This window comes from Microtus ochrogaster, chromosome 5 (genome assembly GCF_000317375.1).
Source record: "Microtus ochrogaster isolate Prairie Vole_2 chromosome 5, MicOch1.0, whole genome shotgun sequence".
NCBI classification, from domain to species: domain Eukaryota; kingdom Metazoa; phylum Chordata; class Mammalia; order Rodentia; family Cricetidae; genus Microtus; species Microtus ochrogaster.
The window spans coordinates 16,455,706-16,471,963 of record NC_022012.1 but is presented as its reverse complement, the minus strand read 5'-3'; the positions used below and the strand labels follow the sequence as shown (position 1 = coordinate 16,471,963).

At 42.8% G+C, this 16,258-nt stretch overlaps 1 protein-coding gene across 1 annotated transcript in view; it reads left to right on the top strand.

The window, feature by feature from the left end:
• Nucleotides 1–16,258, top strand: part of LOC101986249 (zinc finger protein 420-like) — a 74,469-nt gene that overhangs the window by 23,338 nt on the left and 34,873 nt on the right. The window contains exons 4-6 of the mRNA XM_026779126.1: nucleotides 722–821; nucleotides 12,302–12,428; nucleotides 15,802–15,894. Coding sequence (XP_026634927.1) covers nucleotides 819–821; nucleotides 12,302–12,428; nucleotides 15,802–15,894 — 223 coding nt within the window. The 5' untranslated portion in view covers nucleotides 722–818. The remainder of the gene's footprint in view (nucleotides 1–721; nucleotides 822–12,301; nucleotides 12,429–15,801; nucleotides 15,895–16,258) is intronic.

Below are 16,258 nucleotides of genomic sequence, written 5' to 3'. Positions count from 1 at the left end.
AACACGGGGCACAGGACAGACACGCACGGCGGAACAAACACAGACACGACACGGCGGCTCCCCCGTGGGTCCACTTTAATGGAGGAGGGAAACACAAAAGGACGAAGGATGTGGGACACACGAGGAAAAGGCAGGACGAGGGGAGGGGGCCTCGTGTGGCCCTGCCTTTTAAACGGGGAGCACAGAGGTATCTGGGGTGCGCACAGGTATCCGTAGTCCAGGGGGAGCATGGGAGTTGTAGTTTTCCAAAAGAACAACAGTAGTGGGTAGTTGTACAACCAAACAAAAAATTTGATTTAAAAGTCACAGTGTTCACTTGACTCTGTGGGAAGGAAGAATTGCCCTTGGAAGAACATGAGAGTTTTCTAGAAGTTATGAAATATTAAATGTTTGCATTCCTTAGTATCTCAGAATGACAATTTGTTCTGTTTCAAGGTGAGCCTTAACGGAGGTGCAGTGCTCGGGAGTCCATAGTCTCAAGCCTGGGAAGCATAAGAAAGGCTAATAATTCAAGGCCAGCCTCTAATTGGGCTACAGTGATAGCTGCAGGCTGTCCTGAGCAGGAAGGTCTGCCTTCTGGCTCCATTTCCCTAGGCTTTGTGCCACCTGCTGTTACTCAGAGTCCGAGGGGGTGAGAAACAAAACCCTGTCTGGCCCGGCTCTAAGGTGAGGAATGTCCAGTCTTTGTCTCTGAACAAACCATCTTGTGATCTGTCTTCAGGTTCATCTTGATCAAGAGGCTCTACTGCCATGTTTCCTGGTGACATGCTGCTCCCTAGAGAACCACAGTGAGGACACTGGGTGTCCTGGAACCGGAAATGGTGAGTCTGTGACACATCTCTGGCAAGGAACACAGGCCTGATCGGTCTGTGGGCTTCTTATTTACATTACACCAAAGATATAATTTACATCATGGTTTAATGAATAAACACATTTTGCAAATCGGTTTTCTTTGGGTGGGACCCCTGGTAGGTAACCCCATGCTCCAGGGGATGGCCCCACCTCCATGCACACTGGGATTCAGTGGGTTATTTAAGGAAAAGAAGGATGTGAAGTTGGGATGGAGTGTTCCAGGAAGAAGAAGGGGTGGGCTGAGTGTGGATAAATAAAACACATTGTCTAGACTGGTGGTGGACACCTTTAATCCCAGCACTTGGAAGGCAGAGACAGGCAGATCTCAGTGAGTTCAAGGCCATCCTGGTTTACAAAGCAAGTTCCAAGACAGCCAGGACTGTTAAACAGTTGAACAGAGAAACTCTGTCTCCAAAACCAAAAAGAAAACCAAAAACAAACAAACAAAAAAACCTATTGTCTTCATCTATGCAATTTTTGAAGAATTAAAAATGTTTTAAAACTTAGGTAGAAAAATATATGTTAGCCGGGCGGTGGTGGCACACGCCTTTAATCCCAGCACTCGGGGGCAGAGGCAGGCGGATCTCTGGGAGTTCGAGGCTAGCCTGGTCTACAAGAGCTAGTTCCAGGACAGGCACCAAAGCTACAGAGAAACCCTGTCTCGAAAAACCCAAAAAAAAAAAAAAAGAAAGAAAAGAAAAATATATATTGGTTTATATACTTTTCTCTAACTTCACAGAGGAGACACCAAGTGACTGACCTTGGCTTGGAAACACAGGTTGTTGTAGGGAGGCCACTTGTTTGTTCTTGACTGCCCAGACCTGAAATAATCACACAGAAACTGTATTAATTACAACACTGCTTGGCCTATTAGCTTACACATATTTCTAGCTCATATATCTTAAATTAACCCATTTCTATTAATTTGTGTATCGCTACATGGCTGTGGCTCACCAGCAAGTTTCTGTCCTGCGTCTGTCTCTGGTGGAGCTATGTGGCTTCTCACTGACTCCGCCTCCTTTCTCCCAGCATTCAGTTTAGTTTTCTCACCTAGTTCTACTCTGCCCTATCAACAGGCCAAGGCAGTTTCTTTATTCATTAACCAATAAAAGCCTAGTCCAGAGCACATATGTGTGTGCCTTCTCAGCTGGTGAATCCCTGGAACCTCCTCTGCTTTTGCCATCCCCAGTCCTTAGACCTAGCCTTGCCACACAGCCTGTCTGCCAAGCTCTCCTGGTGAATGCCTGTCTTCGTCAGGGTTTCTACTGCTGTGCTGAAAAAACATTACCAAGGCAACCTGGAGGAAAAGGGTTTATTTCAGCTTACATGACCTGATCACAGTGTTATGCCCAAATTATGGAGTCTCCCCAAAACCACCTAGGAGACCAAGTCCAGTATGGAAAAGCAAAGAGCCTTTATTCTTTTTTTTTTTTTTTTGGTTTTTCAAGACAGGGTTTCTCTGTAGCTTTGGAGCCTGTCCTGGAACTAGCTCTTGTAGACCAGGCTGGTCTCGAACTCACAGAGATCCACCTGCCTTTGCCTCCAGAGTGCTGGGATTAAAGGCATGCACCACCGCCACCTGACATCAAAACCAACTTAAAAACCAGTGACTTCCATGGCCCTCAGCAGCAGTGCCAATGGCCTCCATTTGAGACCATGGTGACATGCAGACCCAGGTGACTGCCAAGGACCATGCCTGGGTCCGTGGTCCTTTCACAACTTGGGTCTATGTTGAAGTCCATGTCCCACGTTGCCACCAGGGCCACGCAGAGCCCCAAGGTTGGAGTCTGGGGTCCATGCTCCAGCAGGGGCCATATAGATCTGGGTTGCCTGTGCTGCCACCTCGGGCCTTGGTGTCATCTGGGCCCCAGCTGCTTGCTGAGGGCCATGTGTAGGTTCTGAGGTCCAGCTGCAGCTGGGGTCTGTGCTGATGTCTGTGGCCTGTGTCATCTCAGAGGATTATAAGAACCATGCATGATGAAATCAGAGGCCATGCTGAGCCAGCCCCACCCTTTGCTGGCCCTGGGAAAGCTGGGAGAGATAGCTCCATCCCTCACCACAGGCGAGGGACAACCTACCTTGCTGGCATGAGTGTAGATCTGACTCTCCCCCTCATCTAAGGAAGGCTGCCCCAGTGGCCCGACTGACCAGCTCAGCTACCACCCAGGTCATAGCCTTGAGTTGGCACACCCTAACATCTACTACATCCAGAACCCGGTAGAGTTTGTGAAGGAACTGGCCCTGTAGATCTGCAGCATCTCCATGTCTGGGGGCAGCCACAGGATATCCCAGAGGAGTTCCAGTGAGGATCCAGTGAGGATGGTGTGTTGAATGGCACAGCTTGAAGAAACCCAGGCTAACTCCAAGATAAACAAATTATATTTTCTTATTATAAGTGGAAAACTCATGAAACAGGAACCAGAAGTCCAACCTCAGTTGTGTAGCATAGAAACCACAGAGAGAGAGAAAGAGAGAGAGAAAGCCCTGGGCACCAGCAGCTTTTCTTTAGGTACCAGAAAGGTCACTCCCCTAACCTGGTCCAACCTCTTGAAAATCAGTGACTGACAGAGATTCCCTATCACTTCCCCCTTTTGTATAAATAAGAGAGTTTTAAACCCAATACAAAAGCTGGGCGGTAGTGGCGCACGCCTTTAATCTCAGCACTCGGGAGGCAGAGGCAGGCGGATCTCTGTGAGTTCGAGACCAGCCTGGTCTACAAGAGCTAGTTCCAGGACAGGCACCAAAAACTACAGAGGAACCCTGTCTCGAAAAAAATCCAAAATAAATAAATAAATAAAGCCAATACAAAGCTATAGGGGGCTGGAGAGATGGCTCAGCTGTTAAGAGCACTGACTGCTCTTCCAGGGTCCTGAGTTCAATTCCCAACAACCACGTAGTGGCTCACAACCATCTATAATGAGATCTGGTGCCCTCTTCTGGCCTACAGGCAGGATACTGCATAAATAAATGAATAAATAAATCTTTAAAAAACATATATACTAGGAACAGATATCAAGTATAAAATTAGGATTATAACCAACATAAACAATATTAAGCAAGGAACACATGCTAAATGTTTTAATAAACATTTTATCCTAAAGAGTCTAAGTCTTGCATTGGAAATGGCTTGGCTAGATCATAAGAGTACAGTAACTATGACTATCTAATCTTTAACCCCATCGAAGGCCTGAGAAGGGAGCTATTACTTGAGTAGGCAGGAAGTGTAATCAAGCAGCTTCCAAAGCGTGTAGTATATGACAGAGACAACTGGCTACCTGAGCGATCACTCAGAGTTTCATTTGCAATGTTGAAGCAATCAACTTTGACTAAGGCCTAGCATAACTGACATACCATTTTTAGAAGCAGGAAAATTTTCAGAACCGTTTTGTACTGTCTTGGCAAGGTTTGGCAGTCTTTTTTGTGAGTGTGTTCTGTTTATTCAGTCCAGACACCATGTACTTTGTCAGTGGTCAAGGCATAGGCAGTTCCTTGCCCAAAGGCCAGTTGTGCCAAGAAGAAAACAAACGCCAAGTGGAGTGTCTTCAGTGCTCAACATTCTCTCAGGAATAGATCGGTACTGTCAGGAACAACCGTGTCTCATGTCAACAGAATTCTAAGTTATTTAAATGCCATGATCTACAGATCCTTGAAGTGGTTGAAGATTAGCTATCTAGGCAGAATACAATCACTCTGTATCTAAAGAACCTAATTAATCTGACTATATGTATAACATACATGAATAACTATTGACCTATAATACTTAATACCTGTATACTTAAAGACTAAGACTTCATATCAGAATATTAAATAATCTGCAAAACAACTATGAAGTAAATGAGGACAGTGATCTCAAAATGTAAACAATGTATAAGTATCTTGATCAGAGAGGTAGGACTATATAATACAATATGATAAATATATCCTAAAAATTGTATCAATATACAAAATGTCTTAAACAGAGGTAGAAACATGCATGCATACAATCTGACAAAATAACTTTTCATAGGTATACAAATATTGTAAACAAATAACAAGATAATTTGAACTTGTATCAATATACAAGAATCTATACCAGTGTAAATTGTCCATAAAGAATAGCTCACAAGTATTCATTCTAATACCCACTATTATTGGTAGTAGTATGAATAAGTTCACGCTAAATTACCTATTATCCTATTCAGTTTTTCCTCTTTTTTGGTTCATTTTTATGTCTATTTTATCATCCAGACCAGTATAATTTTTTACAGTAGGCATTGGATTTTAAAAAATTTTTTATTTTTTTTTTTGTTTTTTTAATTTTTTATTGAAAAAAAATTTTCCGCCTCCTCCCAGCCTCCCATTTCCCTCCCCCTCCTTCCGCCCCTAAATTTTTTTTTTAATAAGCCTAGGCTTATTCTCTTTTTTTTTGATTTATTTATTTATTATGTATACAACATTCTACCTCGATGTATGCCCGCACGCCAGAGGAGGGCGCCAGATCTCATTACAGATGGTTGTGAGCCACCATGTGGTTGCTGGAAATTGAACTCAGAACCTCTGGAAGAGCAGCCAGTGCTCTTAACCTCTGAGCCATCTTCCAGCCCCCTAAAATTTTTTTGATGAGACATGTTTTCCACAGTAACTGGAAATGATTGGATCACGTTCCACGTGGGGGCCTGCAAGAGGCCCCCCAAAGGAGTTTTCTGATGGTATTGGGTTGTCTTGTCTGTCTTTTGTCAACCTGCACTCACTGGTTTAATGTCGGCCTTTGCCACACCTTCTACATACACCTGAAGGCTGAGTCCTCCTATTCTTGCCATTTCCAGAGGAGATGTTATTTCTAGAAATTTTTTGTCTACAATCCCTTTTCAGATGTCCTATTCTACCACAGTTAAAACCTTAGGCATTTTGCCGTCTCCTCATACTGTTGGAAATTGCTTCTCCTACCCAAGCTTCGGTACTATAGTCAAATGTCTCAACATTTATCGTATGTAAGATTCATTTATCTCTTGGTGCTGATCTAACCTTTAAAGGCCCAAGAATCTTTTTGCATTTTAAGTTGGCATTTTCAAAAGCCAAAGATTCAATGAATACACATCTAACTTCTGGGTCTGCTACTCCTACTTGTATAGCCTTTAGTTAATCTTTGTAAAAAGTCACTAAAGGGTTCTTTTTGGCCCTGTTTAACCCTGATATATGATTTAATTCTCTTTTCTGGTTTCTGAATCCTGTCCAAAGCATTTAAAGCTGCTGTGCTACATAGGGATAAGGTGTGTTCGTCATAAAGAGCCTGGTCCTGATGATCAGAGTAAAGTCCCTCGCCCAGAATTTGATCTTGGGAAATAGTAAGTCATTTTGCTTTTCCCTGTTGTTCTAAAATTTTTGCTTCTTCTCTGCAGTAACATTTCCAAAGAAGCTGCGGTCTACTAGGACCGCCGAGATTAATTGAAGCCAATCTTGTGGGGTTGCCTTATTGCTTGAAGCCCATGTTTTGACCATTTCCCTAACAAACGGTGAATGTGGGCCATAATTAACCATTGTTTGTTTAATTTCTTTAGATCACTTTTATGTATGGGTTCCCATGTATATTTTTTGACTGCCTTAGGTACTTGGTGTCAGATGGTCCTTCCGAGGAGATCACTGGATAGGCAGTTAGAACTCTGGGTAAGATATCCCAGAGCGTGGTATGTATTGATGAGGCTAAATTTTGTCTTTGTACCTTTTGTCCCTGGTCATCAAATTTGATAAATTTTTCAATCTTTTTAAACCTTTTTACCACTGCCTTTTGTAAAGTCTGGATCTCCTGTCTGGTGTTCTGTTCTAATGTCCTCACTGAGGATTCCAAGGAATGAAGTCTGTTCAGTAAAGATAATGTCATCCTTGGATGTAATTTTTATGGCGCACATATTACCTTCCTGAAGAAACACTCTTGTCAATCTATTATAACTGTCAATAGATTTCGATGAATACATGTGACAGCACGAATTCTCTCAGACAATGTCTCAGCACCCTCTGTCACTGACTGGGTTTTATCCGTCAAATTGGTCATGGCCTTTTTTAGAGTGCTAATAACTTTCCCTTTTAGCTTGTCATTATCAGTCTGTAATGACTATATCATTTCTAAAAGTGCCTCATTCTTGGCTCTATTAGCAAGCCATTTTTTAAGGAGAAAATATGGAAGGCAAAGCTAATTCCTAGAATTAAATATAGTGATGTAGAAGGGAAATCACGTAAGCCTTGCATGATGCTATTCATGGTATAAGTAAAAAAGCTGTTGACCTCTTGCATCATTAAATTATCTGTCATCTTGACTTTATAAATTACAAATTTGACCTTACAAATCTCACCTGTAATGAGTTGGAGTAGGTTCAATAACCGTTACTGGACAGTAGGTGTCGCAGCTGTAATTCTGTGGCTGGCTTGAACAGTTCGAATTGCTTTTAGCGTGTTAGATACTGAAAGATATGCTTAAATTAAAAGCGATTATTCAGTAAAGTAACAGACTTTGTGCCCCGCGGAAATCCCTGACTGGACTGCAGCAGCAGGAACAGCAAAGGAGCAACACCCGGGGAAGCCCACGCCTCACCTGCACTTCCTCAGGGTGCCAGGGAAGCTGGACCCAGAAGGGCTCCAAGAGGGCACCCAGGCCAGAGACTGCTGCTGCAGAGCTGCAGCGCGGGGTGCTACGTGGCCTGGCAGTGGCTGGCTGAAGCCACGGGTGAGAAGAGTCAGTGCCCAAATACCCAGATACACCCTGCGGAGTCTGGCGGCAGGGGTCCCAAATCCCCCAAGCCCCACCTTGGGCACCAACTGTTGAATGACATGGGTTGAAGAAATCCAGGCTAACGCCAAGATAAACCAATTATATTTACTTTATTATAAGGGGCAAACGTATGAAACAGGAACTAGAAGTCCAACCTCAGTTGTATAGTGCTGGGAAACACAGAAAGAGCCCTGGGCAGGCAGGCAGCTTTTCTCCAGGTACCCAAAAGGTCACACCCTAACCTGGTCCAACCTCTTGAAAATCATTGGCTGACACCAGAAACCAGGGTCCTTGAACCAGACCAGTGACTCGTTGCAATGAGCATTTGCTAGTAAAGCTGACTGGACAAAGGGCAGACTGTGTGGTGCACCTCTGCCAGTGCCACCGGGATGTATGAAGAGCCATGGGAGGGTGGAAACGCTAGAGAACTGAGCAGGTTTTTGTTTTGCTTTGTTCTTGTATTTTTGTTTGTTTGTTTGTTTTGTTTTGTTTTAAATTTTCTTTTGGGAGGGCACTGCATGGGAGAAGGAAGGATATGGGGGCTGGAGAGTGACTGGACTTAGGGTACATAATATGAAATTCCCAAGAATCAATAAAGAAATTATGCTTAAAAAAACACAGTAGATTCTATATACCAACCACAGAGAGTCCAAGAAGGAGAAAATGGAAGCACTCCCATTTACAATAGCCTCAAAAGATATAAAATATCTAGTAATAACCCTAACCAAGGAAGTAGAAGATGTCTATAATGAAATCTTTAACAAAATCTCTGAAGAAAGACATTGAAGAACTCACTAGAAAATGGAAAAACCTGGATTGGTAGAATTGAAGTTGTGAAAATGACTGTGTTATCATTCATGACGCAGGTGACCCTGGCAGGTCCCCTGGCGGGCAGGAGATGGATAAGCCATGCAGAGAGAAGCCTAAGTATAGAGTTTATTTAGTGGGATTGGGAAGGGTATAAGGTATAAGGGTAAGGAGTTATAAAGGGGAGAGAGAGACAGAGAAAGAAAGGAAGGAAGGGGAGGGAGAGGAAGAGGCAGAGACTGCCTCTTCAGAAGAGGGACGAAGGAGAGAGAGGGAAGGAGAGAGAGATGGAGAGGAGGCAGTAGATCAATAGATGTGCTTGGCAGGAAGGGGGAGATTGGGAGTGGGTGGGGCTTGTCTCTTAAAGGGACAGGTGACAGGGCAGACCAGCATATTTATTACAACAGACTGTTCTACCAAAGCGGTTTATAGGTTCAGCAAATCTCCGTCAAAATTCCTATAGTATTCTCCATGCCCACATATACACACACATACATGTGCACAAAAATAAATAGATAATTCTGAAATTCACACAGAACCAAAAAAGTCCTAGCTAGGCAAAGCAATCCAAAGCAAAGGAACAGAGCTGGAAGGACGGTTACACCTGATTTCAGGCTATGTTACAGAGCAATGGTGATGAAAACAACATGGCACTGTCATAAGATCCAGACATGAGTGCATCTAGTTATAGGCATCTTAGTTTGTCAAAGATGCCCCAAAAATGCATTGGAGAAAAGACAGCATCTTCGATAAATGATGCTGGGAAAACTGGATGTCTATATAACGAAGAATAAAATAACCCCTTATCTACCACCCTGCATGGAAATCAACTCTCAGTAGATCAGAGGGGTCCATGAGGAGCCTGGAGCTCTGAAACTGTTGAAAGAAAGTGAGGTAGTGCCCTGTAGGATGTAGTTGTAGGAAGTGAGCTTTTCAGTGTTTCCCAGGAGCCAAGGCCAATGATTGACAATGATTTATATCCATACTATACAAAATTCTCAAAATCAAAGAGAAAAATGCATCTGAGGAAAGTTTTCAAAAAGAGAAATAGAAACATGTAGGAATATCTCAAAAACCGTTCACCATCCTTAACACTTAGGGGCATGCTATTTAATACTAGTATTAGATTTTATCTCATTCCAGACCAAGCGAACAACGGACAGCAAATGCTGGCTGGGATGCAGAGAATGGGACCCTAATCCACTATGAGTGGGATGCAAACTGGTGTAACCAGGTGAATTCTCCAAAAGCTAAAATCAGATCTCCCGTATGACCCAGTTACACCACTCCTTGGCATATAAAGACGTATATATTATTGATTAAAGCATAATTAGGATAAGATATCTCTTTTGGAAATTGTGTTGGGTGTCTGTAAGTTTCTGGCTTCCTGACAGAATGCAGAGCGAGGGACTTCTTCTTCCCATGTCTGGTAATCCTTTGTTTTTTGGGTAGCCGCACCTCTCCCCTATGGCTCACCTCTTTCCCCTGGGCTTTCCATATGTGTAGGAAGCAAGCTATCAAATCCAGAATGCTGACCATCAGGTCTAGCACTTCCTGTGTCTGGAGACGAAGTCCGAAGATTCTCCTCCCTGCAAACATTCCCATGCATTAAGTCCCTCTTCCCACATTTCTATTAGGTACCTGTTTTTCCTGGTGCAGTTTTACACAGTCGGTATTTTGTCTTTTTCTCAGCACTGAAGCTATAATTGCTTGCGGGCATTTTCCATAAGAGCAAAGCTGAGAAGATTGGCTTGATTCCATGTAAACAATCTTTGTACTTCCTCCTCCCGCAGACTCAACCCTTGCCAGACTGCCTGTTGATTGACTGTCCCCTCAGACCTTGTGTGCACGTCCAGTGCTTTGGCGCTGCGACACCACCATGTCATCTGCAGCATTCATGTCCAAGGTCCACACAAGAGTCACCAAAGAGATCTCAGTCATCTGTGTTGTCTCCTTTTCTGTAACACCGCTAGGGAATGGAGACCATGGGAGACATGATCCTCAGGAATCATTAGTCTCTCTGAGCTGCAGGGAGATTGGCATGTGCCCGGGTCCCTTTCCTCCAGAGCTGGGGAGTTTCGCCTGTATTCCCTCAACGTGGCTTTGTTAAAGCTGAGGTAGTCAGAGCAGAATAGATTTCTGTAAGTAAGGCCTGGGCTCAGGAAGGTCTAAGATCTGCCAGGTTGCTAGAGCTTTCTGTTCATTCTGCCCTGTCCATTTCTGCGGGCAAGTATGATAAAAGCTTGATTATTGGCAACAGCAGCAAGCAAACCTTGTTTGAAGTTACCTTCCAGGAGGAAATTCTGTGAGTTTGCCCTTTCTCTTCTGCCCTGGTCCCTTAGGATGAAGCCAGTGGAAACACACATTGTGTGTAAAATTCCCATGTTTTATCTGTGCTCTAGATGGGCTTGGGTGGATGAAATAGCAGAGTTTAGGTATCTGTCTTTCTCCCTTCAGAGGGATGTTAGTGGTCTGGAATTGTTTTTTAATTACAAAGTATACTGGCCCAATATAGAACTCATGCTTGTGTATGCCCTGACATTCTGAACTCATTTATATGGTTGTTGTCTAAACTATACAGAATTTAGAAGTCTGTCAATCATGTCCCTTCCAGAAGGGCCTCAGATATGTATAGATATTTATTGTTTGTGTCCATGTATAGAGGAAAAATCAAGTTTCTACTATTTAGGACTTTTAAAACATTTTGTATGCATAACCACTTTTCATCTGAGATATTTTATGTGACCCTAGATATATAGGTATACAAATGGCTCAAAGGTTTACTGATGAGAAACCATAAAGAAGTTATTTTAAAACGATTCTTTGGTATACATACAATTTTAATTAAAGATGAAGGCAAGGTGCATACTAAGCCGTGAAAGGCTTGTGTTTCTAACAATGCAATTCAGATATATACTAGTCTGATGCTTAGATGAAGAGTATGGAAAATGTTAAATCTTTCTATAATTAAGCCGTCATGTCTCTGTGGGAGTGGAAAATGTATTTACAATAAAAGCAGCATAGTTTAAAACATACCTGTGAGCCAGAGCTTTTCTGGTCGTTTCCCCTGGAGGTGTGTGGTGGAATCATGGCAGGAAGCTGATGAGTGCTCATACAACAGCTACACCAGATCACGTGGTGCGGGGGTGGGGGGGAGCACTGCCACACACCCCTTGGATCCATGCACACTTGATTCAGAATTAATTTTTGGTTAACACATATTCAGGAAACCTTAAGTACTGACAAATTTCCCCAACATCTACACCAGTGTACATGATTCCATGTGGATTCCACAGTTGCTCCAGGCTCTCGGAATTAAACTCACGGTCCTGCCTTCCGCATGCACTATACCATAGCGCTGTGCTCCCAGCCCCATCTTCCTTTGCATTGTTTTGTTCATCCTTTACAGATTTAATGGTTACATGTATCTATGTCTGTCTTTTGCTCATAATAATATAGACCATGCGTATACATGTATTCCTCTATGAATCTGTGTTTCTGTTGTAATTCCTTAGAAAAGTTTCTGGTCATATATTTTTTTTTTTTGGTTTTTCGAGACAGGGTTTCTCTGTGGTTTTGGAGCCTGTCCTGGAACTAGCTCTGTAGACCAGGCTGGTCTTGAACTCACAGAGATCCACCTGCCTCTGCCTCCCGAGTGCTGGGATTAAAGGCGTGCGCCACCACCGCCAGGCTCTGGTCATATTTTTTTTGAATCACAAGATTAACACATAGATAAGACTTTTGTGTTGATTTTTTTCTCCTATCATAATACAGAATTCAAAACAGGCTATATTTTTATAAGACACTGATAAGACATATATACACATAAAACAATCAGTTCCCATTTTCTGTTCCTAAGGCTGAGCACAACTTGAATTGAAGACAAATTTGTCATTCTAGATGTTGGTATCATTTGAGGACGTAGCTGTGGACTTCACCTGGGAGGAGTGGCAGGACCTGGATGCTGCCCAGAGGACCCTCTACAGGGACGTGATGCTGGAGACCTACAGCAGCCTGGTGTCCTTGGGTGAGTCAGACTCCCGTAATTCTCAGAGGTACCAATTGTAGAATTGTTGCTTACATTTAATGCTAATCTGATATTGTACATTTTAATTGGCGTGGCAGTGATACACATGGATGAAGAACAGGGTAGCTCTGTACCACACATCGTGTGTGATAATCTGGTTGGTGATAACTGATAGTGTACCAGCCCTGGATTTGCTTGTTTGTATTGTTGTATTTACATCTCTCTGATGTCATTTTAGAATATTTAGTTGGTGCCGTACATATGTGTATAATAGTAATAGTATTGTAGAACTTACGCTAGGCCTCCCCCTTCCTGCTATATCCTGCTAGTGCTTACCTTCTTCCCTTCCCCCATGCCCCGTGTCTTGCCCTTGCTCTATAGTTCCTATTGTTTTTCTGTCTGTTTGAGGCCACCTTTAGTTTGCAAGTTTGATGAGAACACAGAGGACTTTTATTTTGTGCCTCACTCATTTCATCTACGCACTGTAACTTTCCTGGAGAGACTTAGGAAAAATGTGTTTGCTCCAAATACGAATGGAGTTTTATTACACAAAGAAAGATTTCATCAATGCTTGGTGAATATATGAGCTTATTGGGTTTATTTAGTGAGTAAATGTGACTCAGATATAAAAAAAAACAGAAGCAGAAAAAGCCTCCAACCTTAGTTAGTTTTTACTTACAGTTTTACCAACCTACAGGTGGGCAAAAGTGTGCCCAGGCTGGAATCTCAACAGAGAAATCCATGATAGTCTGGTAAGGGGATGCTACCAATCCTGGTCCCTCCATAACGCTACGTATCTTTGTTCATTTCATTGCCATGGCTTTGTGCCAAGATTGTCCTGTGTTTTAAGATGGTGCCAGTCTTTTCAAGCCCAAAATAACAGCCATAGTACAGATAACAGAATGGCCTGCTTGCCTGCCACTGTGACTGATGTTATTTTAAATCTATAATTCAGTGGTAAGGCATTTTGGGAAAATTTCTTTCAATTTTACTTGTAAACGTATTTGTATATCATGTTTGGGAAGTATCAATTTAGACTGTTTGTCCGGATTTAATGAGATCTTTTACTTTTCTGTGTTTAGTGAATGAGATCCTTTATATGGTCTAGAAATTAATCACTTGCTGAATAAATAATTTTATAGTATTTTCTCATTTTAGACATAACATTTAGTCTAATATAATCTCATTTGTTGGCTTTGCTTCTGCTGACTGGATTGGCATATATTGAAAGACTCCATCTGCATTATTGTTCCGAGTTTTAGAGTCCCAGACCTTCCATGTAATTCTCTGATCCATTGGTAATTGATTTCTCCATATGGTGTGAAAAGAGTCTAGTCTTTGTTTGTTTGTTCTCAAGACAGTGGTCCCTTTCTATAGCATGTCAATATCCAGGTTTTGCAGAATAATTGATTCATGAGAACATACTTCTTTTCTGAATGTAAGTTCTGAAGCCTCTGTTGAGTGAGAAGCTCCCTAGCCCTCTGATGCCATGGGGGAGGGAAGATGTGTTTTAGCTCTAGGTTTACGTGGATCCTTTGTTGAGAGTCTTGTAGCAGGGAACACATTGCAGAGCAAGGCTTCTCTGCTCAGTCTCAGTAGGAGGAAAGGTAGGGGATGGCAAAGTGTGTCCAGTGAGCTTGTCCCCTGCAAAGTGTGTCCAGTGAGCTTGTCCCCTGCAAAGTGTGTCCAGCGAGCTCCTTTCCTTCCCCTTTGACTTTCCCTGCTGATTGCACAGCAGACCACTGACCAGCACCTGCCCACCTGGTCTCTGCAGTGCATTTTTGATCCATACTAAGTATGCATGGATTTTGTTTTGTTTTGTTTTATTCTTAACTGTGTACAGAGTGTTTTGTGCTCGTTCATTTCTATATGGAAGTACTGTTGTCTCTGGCATGAGGCTCCCTTGGTCGTTTTTGTAGTAGTTATGCTCCTCATCTTTATTTGTTGGAAATATCAGATCTGTCATTTGGATCTTGTGTCTTTGTCTGGATTCAAAGTCATTGTAATAGCTAGAATTGGAAACTTGGCTGTTCCTGTAATAGGTGCTCATTTAGAAGCAACTGTAGGCTTCCTTCCTTGTGTTTTTGGGATTCTTTTGTCTTGGAGTTCTTCTAGTTTGGATGTAAGTGATTTGTTGGTCCAATTCTTTTAGGTTCTATTGGACATGCCTGTCTATGTTTTTATAACCATTCTCTTTTCTTCTAAAACACAAATAATGTGAATGTTTATTTTCTTAAAAGGACCATGTTGCTGGGTGGTGGTGGTAGTGCACGCCTTTAATTCCAGCACTTGAAAGGCAGAGCAGGCATATCTCTGTGAGTTTGAGGCCAGCCTGGTCTACAAAGCAAGTTCTAGGACAGCCAGGACTGTTATACAGAGAAACCCTGTCTGGAAAAAGGAAAAAAAAAAAGGAACTATGTTCTCATATATATTCTTTTATTTTTAAAAATTTTGTGTGTATGGATATTTTGCCTTTTTTATGTCTGTGCACCACTTGTATGCCTGGTGTCTTTGAAGGCCAGAAGAGGGCCTTAGATGCATTGGAGCTGGAGCTTTAGATGGTTGTGATCAGGGCAGCATGTGCTCGTAACTACTGAGCAGACTCTCTAGACCCTGTCTTCTCTTCTTCCCAATTCTTTTTTTTCTTTGTTTTTTTCGAGACAGGGTTTCTCTATGGTTTTGGAGCCTGTCCTGGAACTAGCTCTTGTAGATCAGGCTGGTCTCGAACTCACAGAGATTCGCCTGCCTCTGCCTCCCGAGTGCTGGGATTAAAGGCGTGCGCCACCACCGCCCGGCTCCTTCCCAATTCTTTAATCTCTTTTGTTTAAGGTGGCCAGTCTTTGTCTCTGTGTTTCTCTCTCCTTCCAGCTGTGGGTTTTTTTTTCTTTGATCACTTGAGCTCTTCCCCTACAAGTCTTCTGGGTGGGTCTTTCTTTATGACTACTTTTCTTTTTTAATTTATCCTTTATAGCAAATTGTCTATTGAGTTTCCTTAAGTCAGCGCTTTCACATGACTGCTGGGGACTGAACTCGGGTCCTCTTACTTCCATTACAGGGGCTTTACCCACTGTTCCACCATCCATCTCCCCTGGGAGGTTTCTTAAAATCCTTAAGTGCCACTTGGGGACAACACTTCCATCAGTGGAGAGTGTGAGTGAAAACCTACTTTAATAAAAATGTGTAAATCACTGAGAGCTAGGGCTGTAGCTCAGTTGACAATGACTTTCCTACCTAGTGTTAGGCCACAGGTTTAGTCTCCGGTCCACCCAAAAATAAATAAATAAAAAGGAAGGAAGGAAGACTTTCTAATCGCCTCCCATCAGTGGCCTTGATTAGCACTTTGTCACAACCCTGCATTGTTCCTCACTCGCAGGGCACTGCATGACCAAACCTGAGTTGATCTTGAACTTAGAGCATGGACTTGGGCCGTGGAGCACGACAGATGCCTCAGTCTGGAGCCTCTCAGGTCAGTGAATGAACAAGGCGAGAGAGGGCGGGACACAGAGGCCGCCATACTGTTCATCTCAGGCCGTTTTCAACAAGGTCCCTCTAAACCCAGTCCTGAGGACAGCTCGCCTCCTGGACCAGACACCTGTTCTATCCGGTTTCCCAACATTCTGTGTTAAACTACCAGTTTCTTGATGTTGAGGAATGACTTTTTTTTGTTGTTCAGAACCATCCAGCTGCTTTACCTGGGTCTTCAATTGTGTGTGTTCCTTTCCCTTTGCCACCGCATGTTTTAAGTTAGGCATTTATTTATTTATTTATTTTATTTATTTATTTTGGGTTTTTCGAGACAGGGTTTCTCTGTGGCTTTGGAGCCTGTCCTG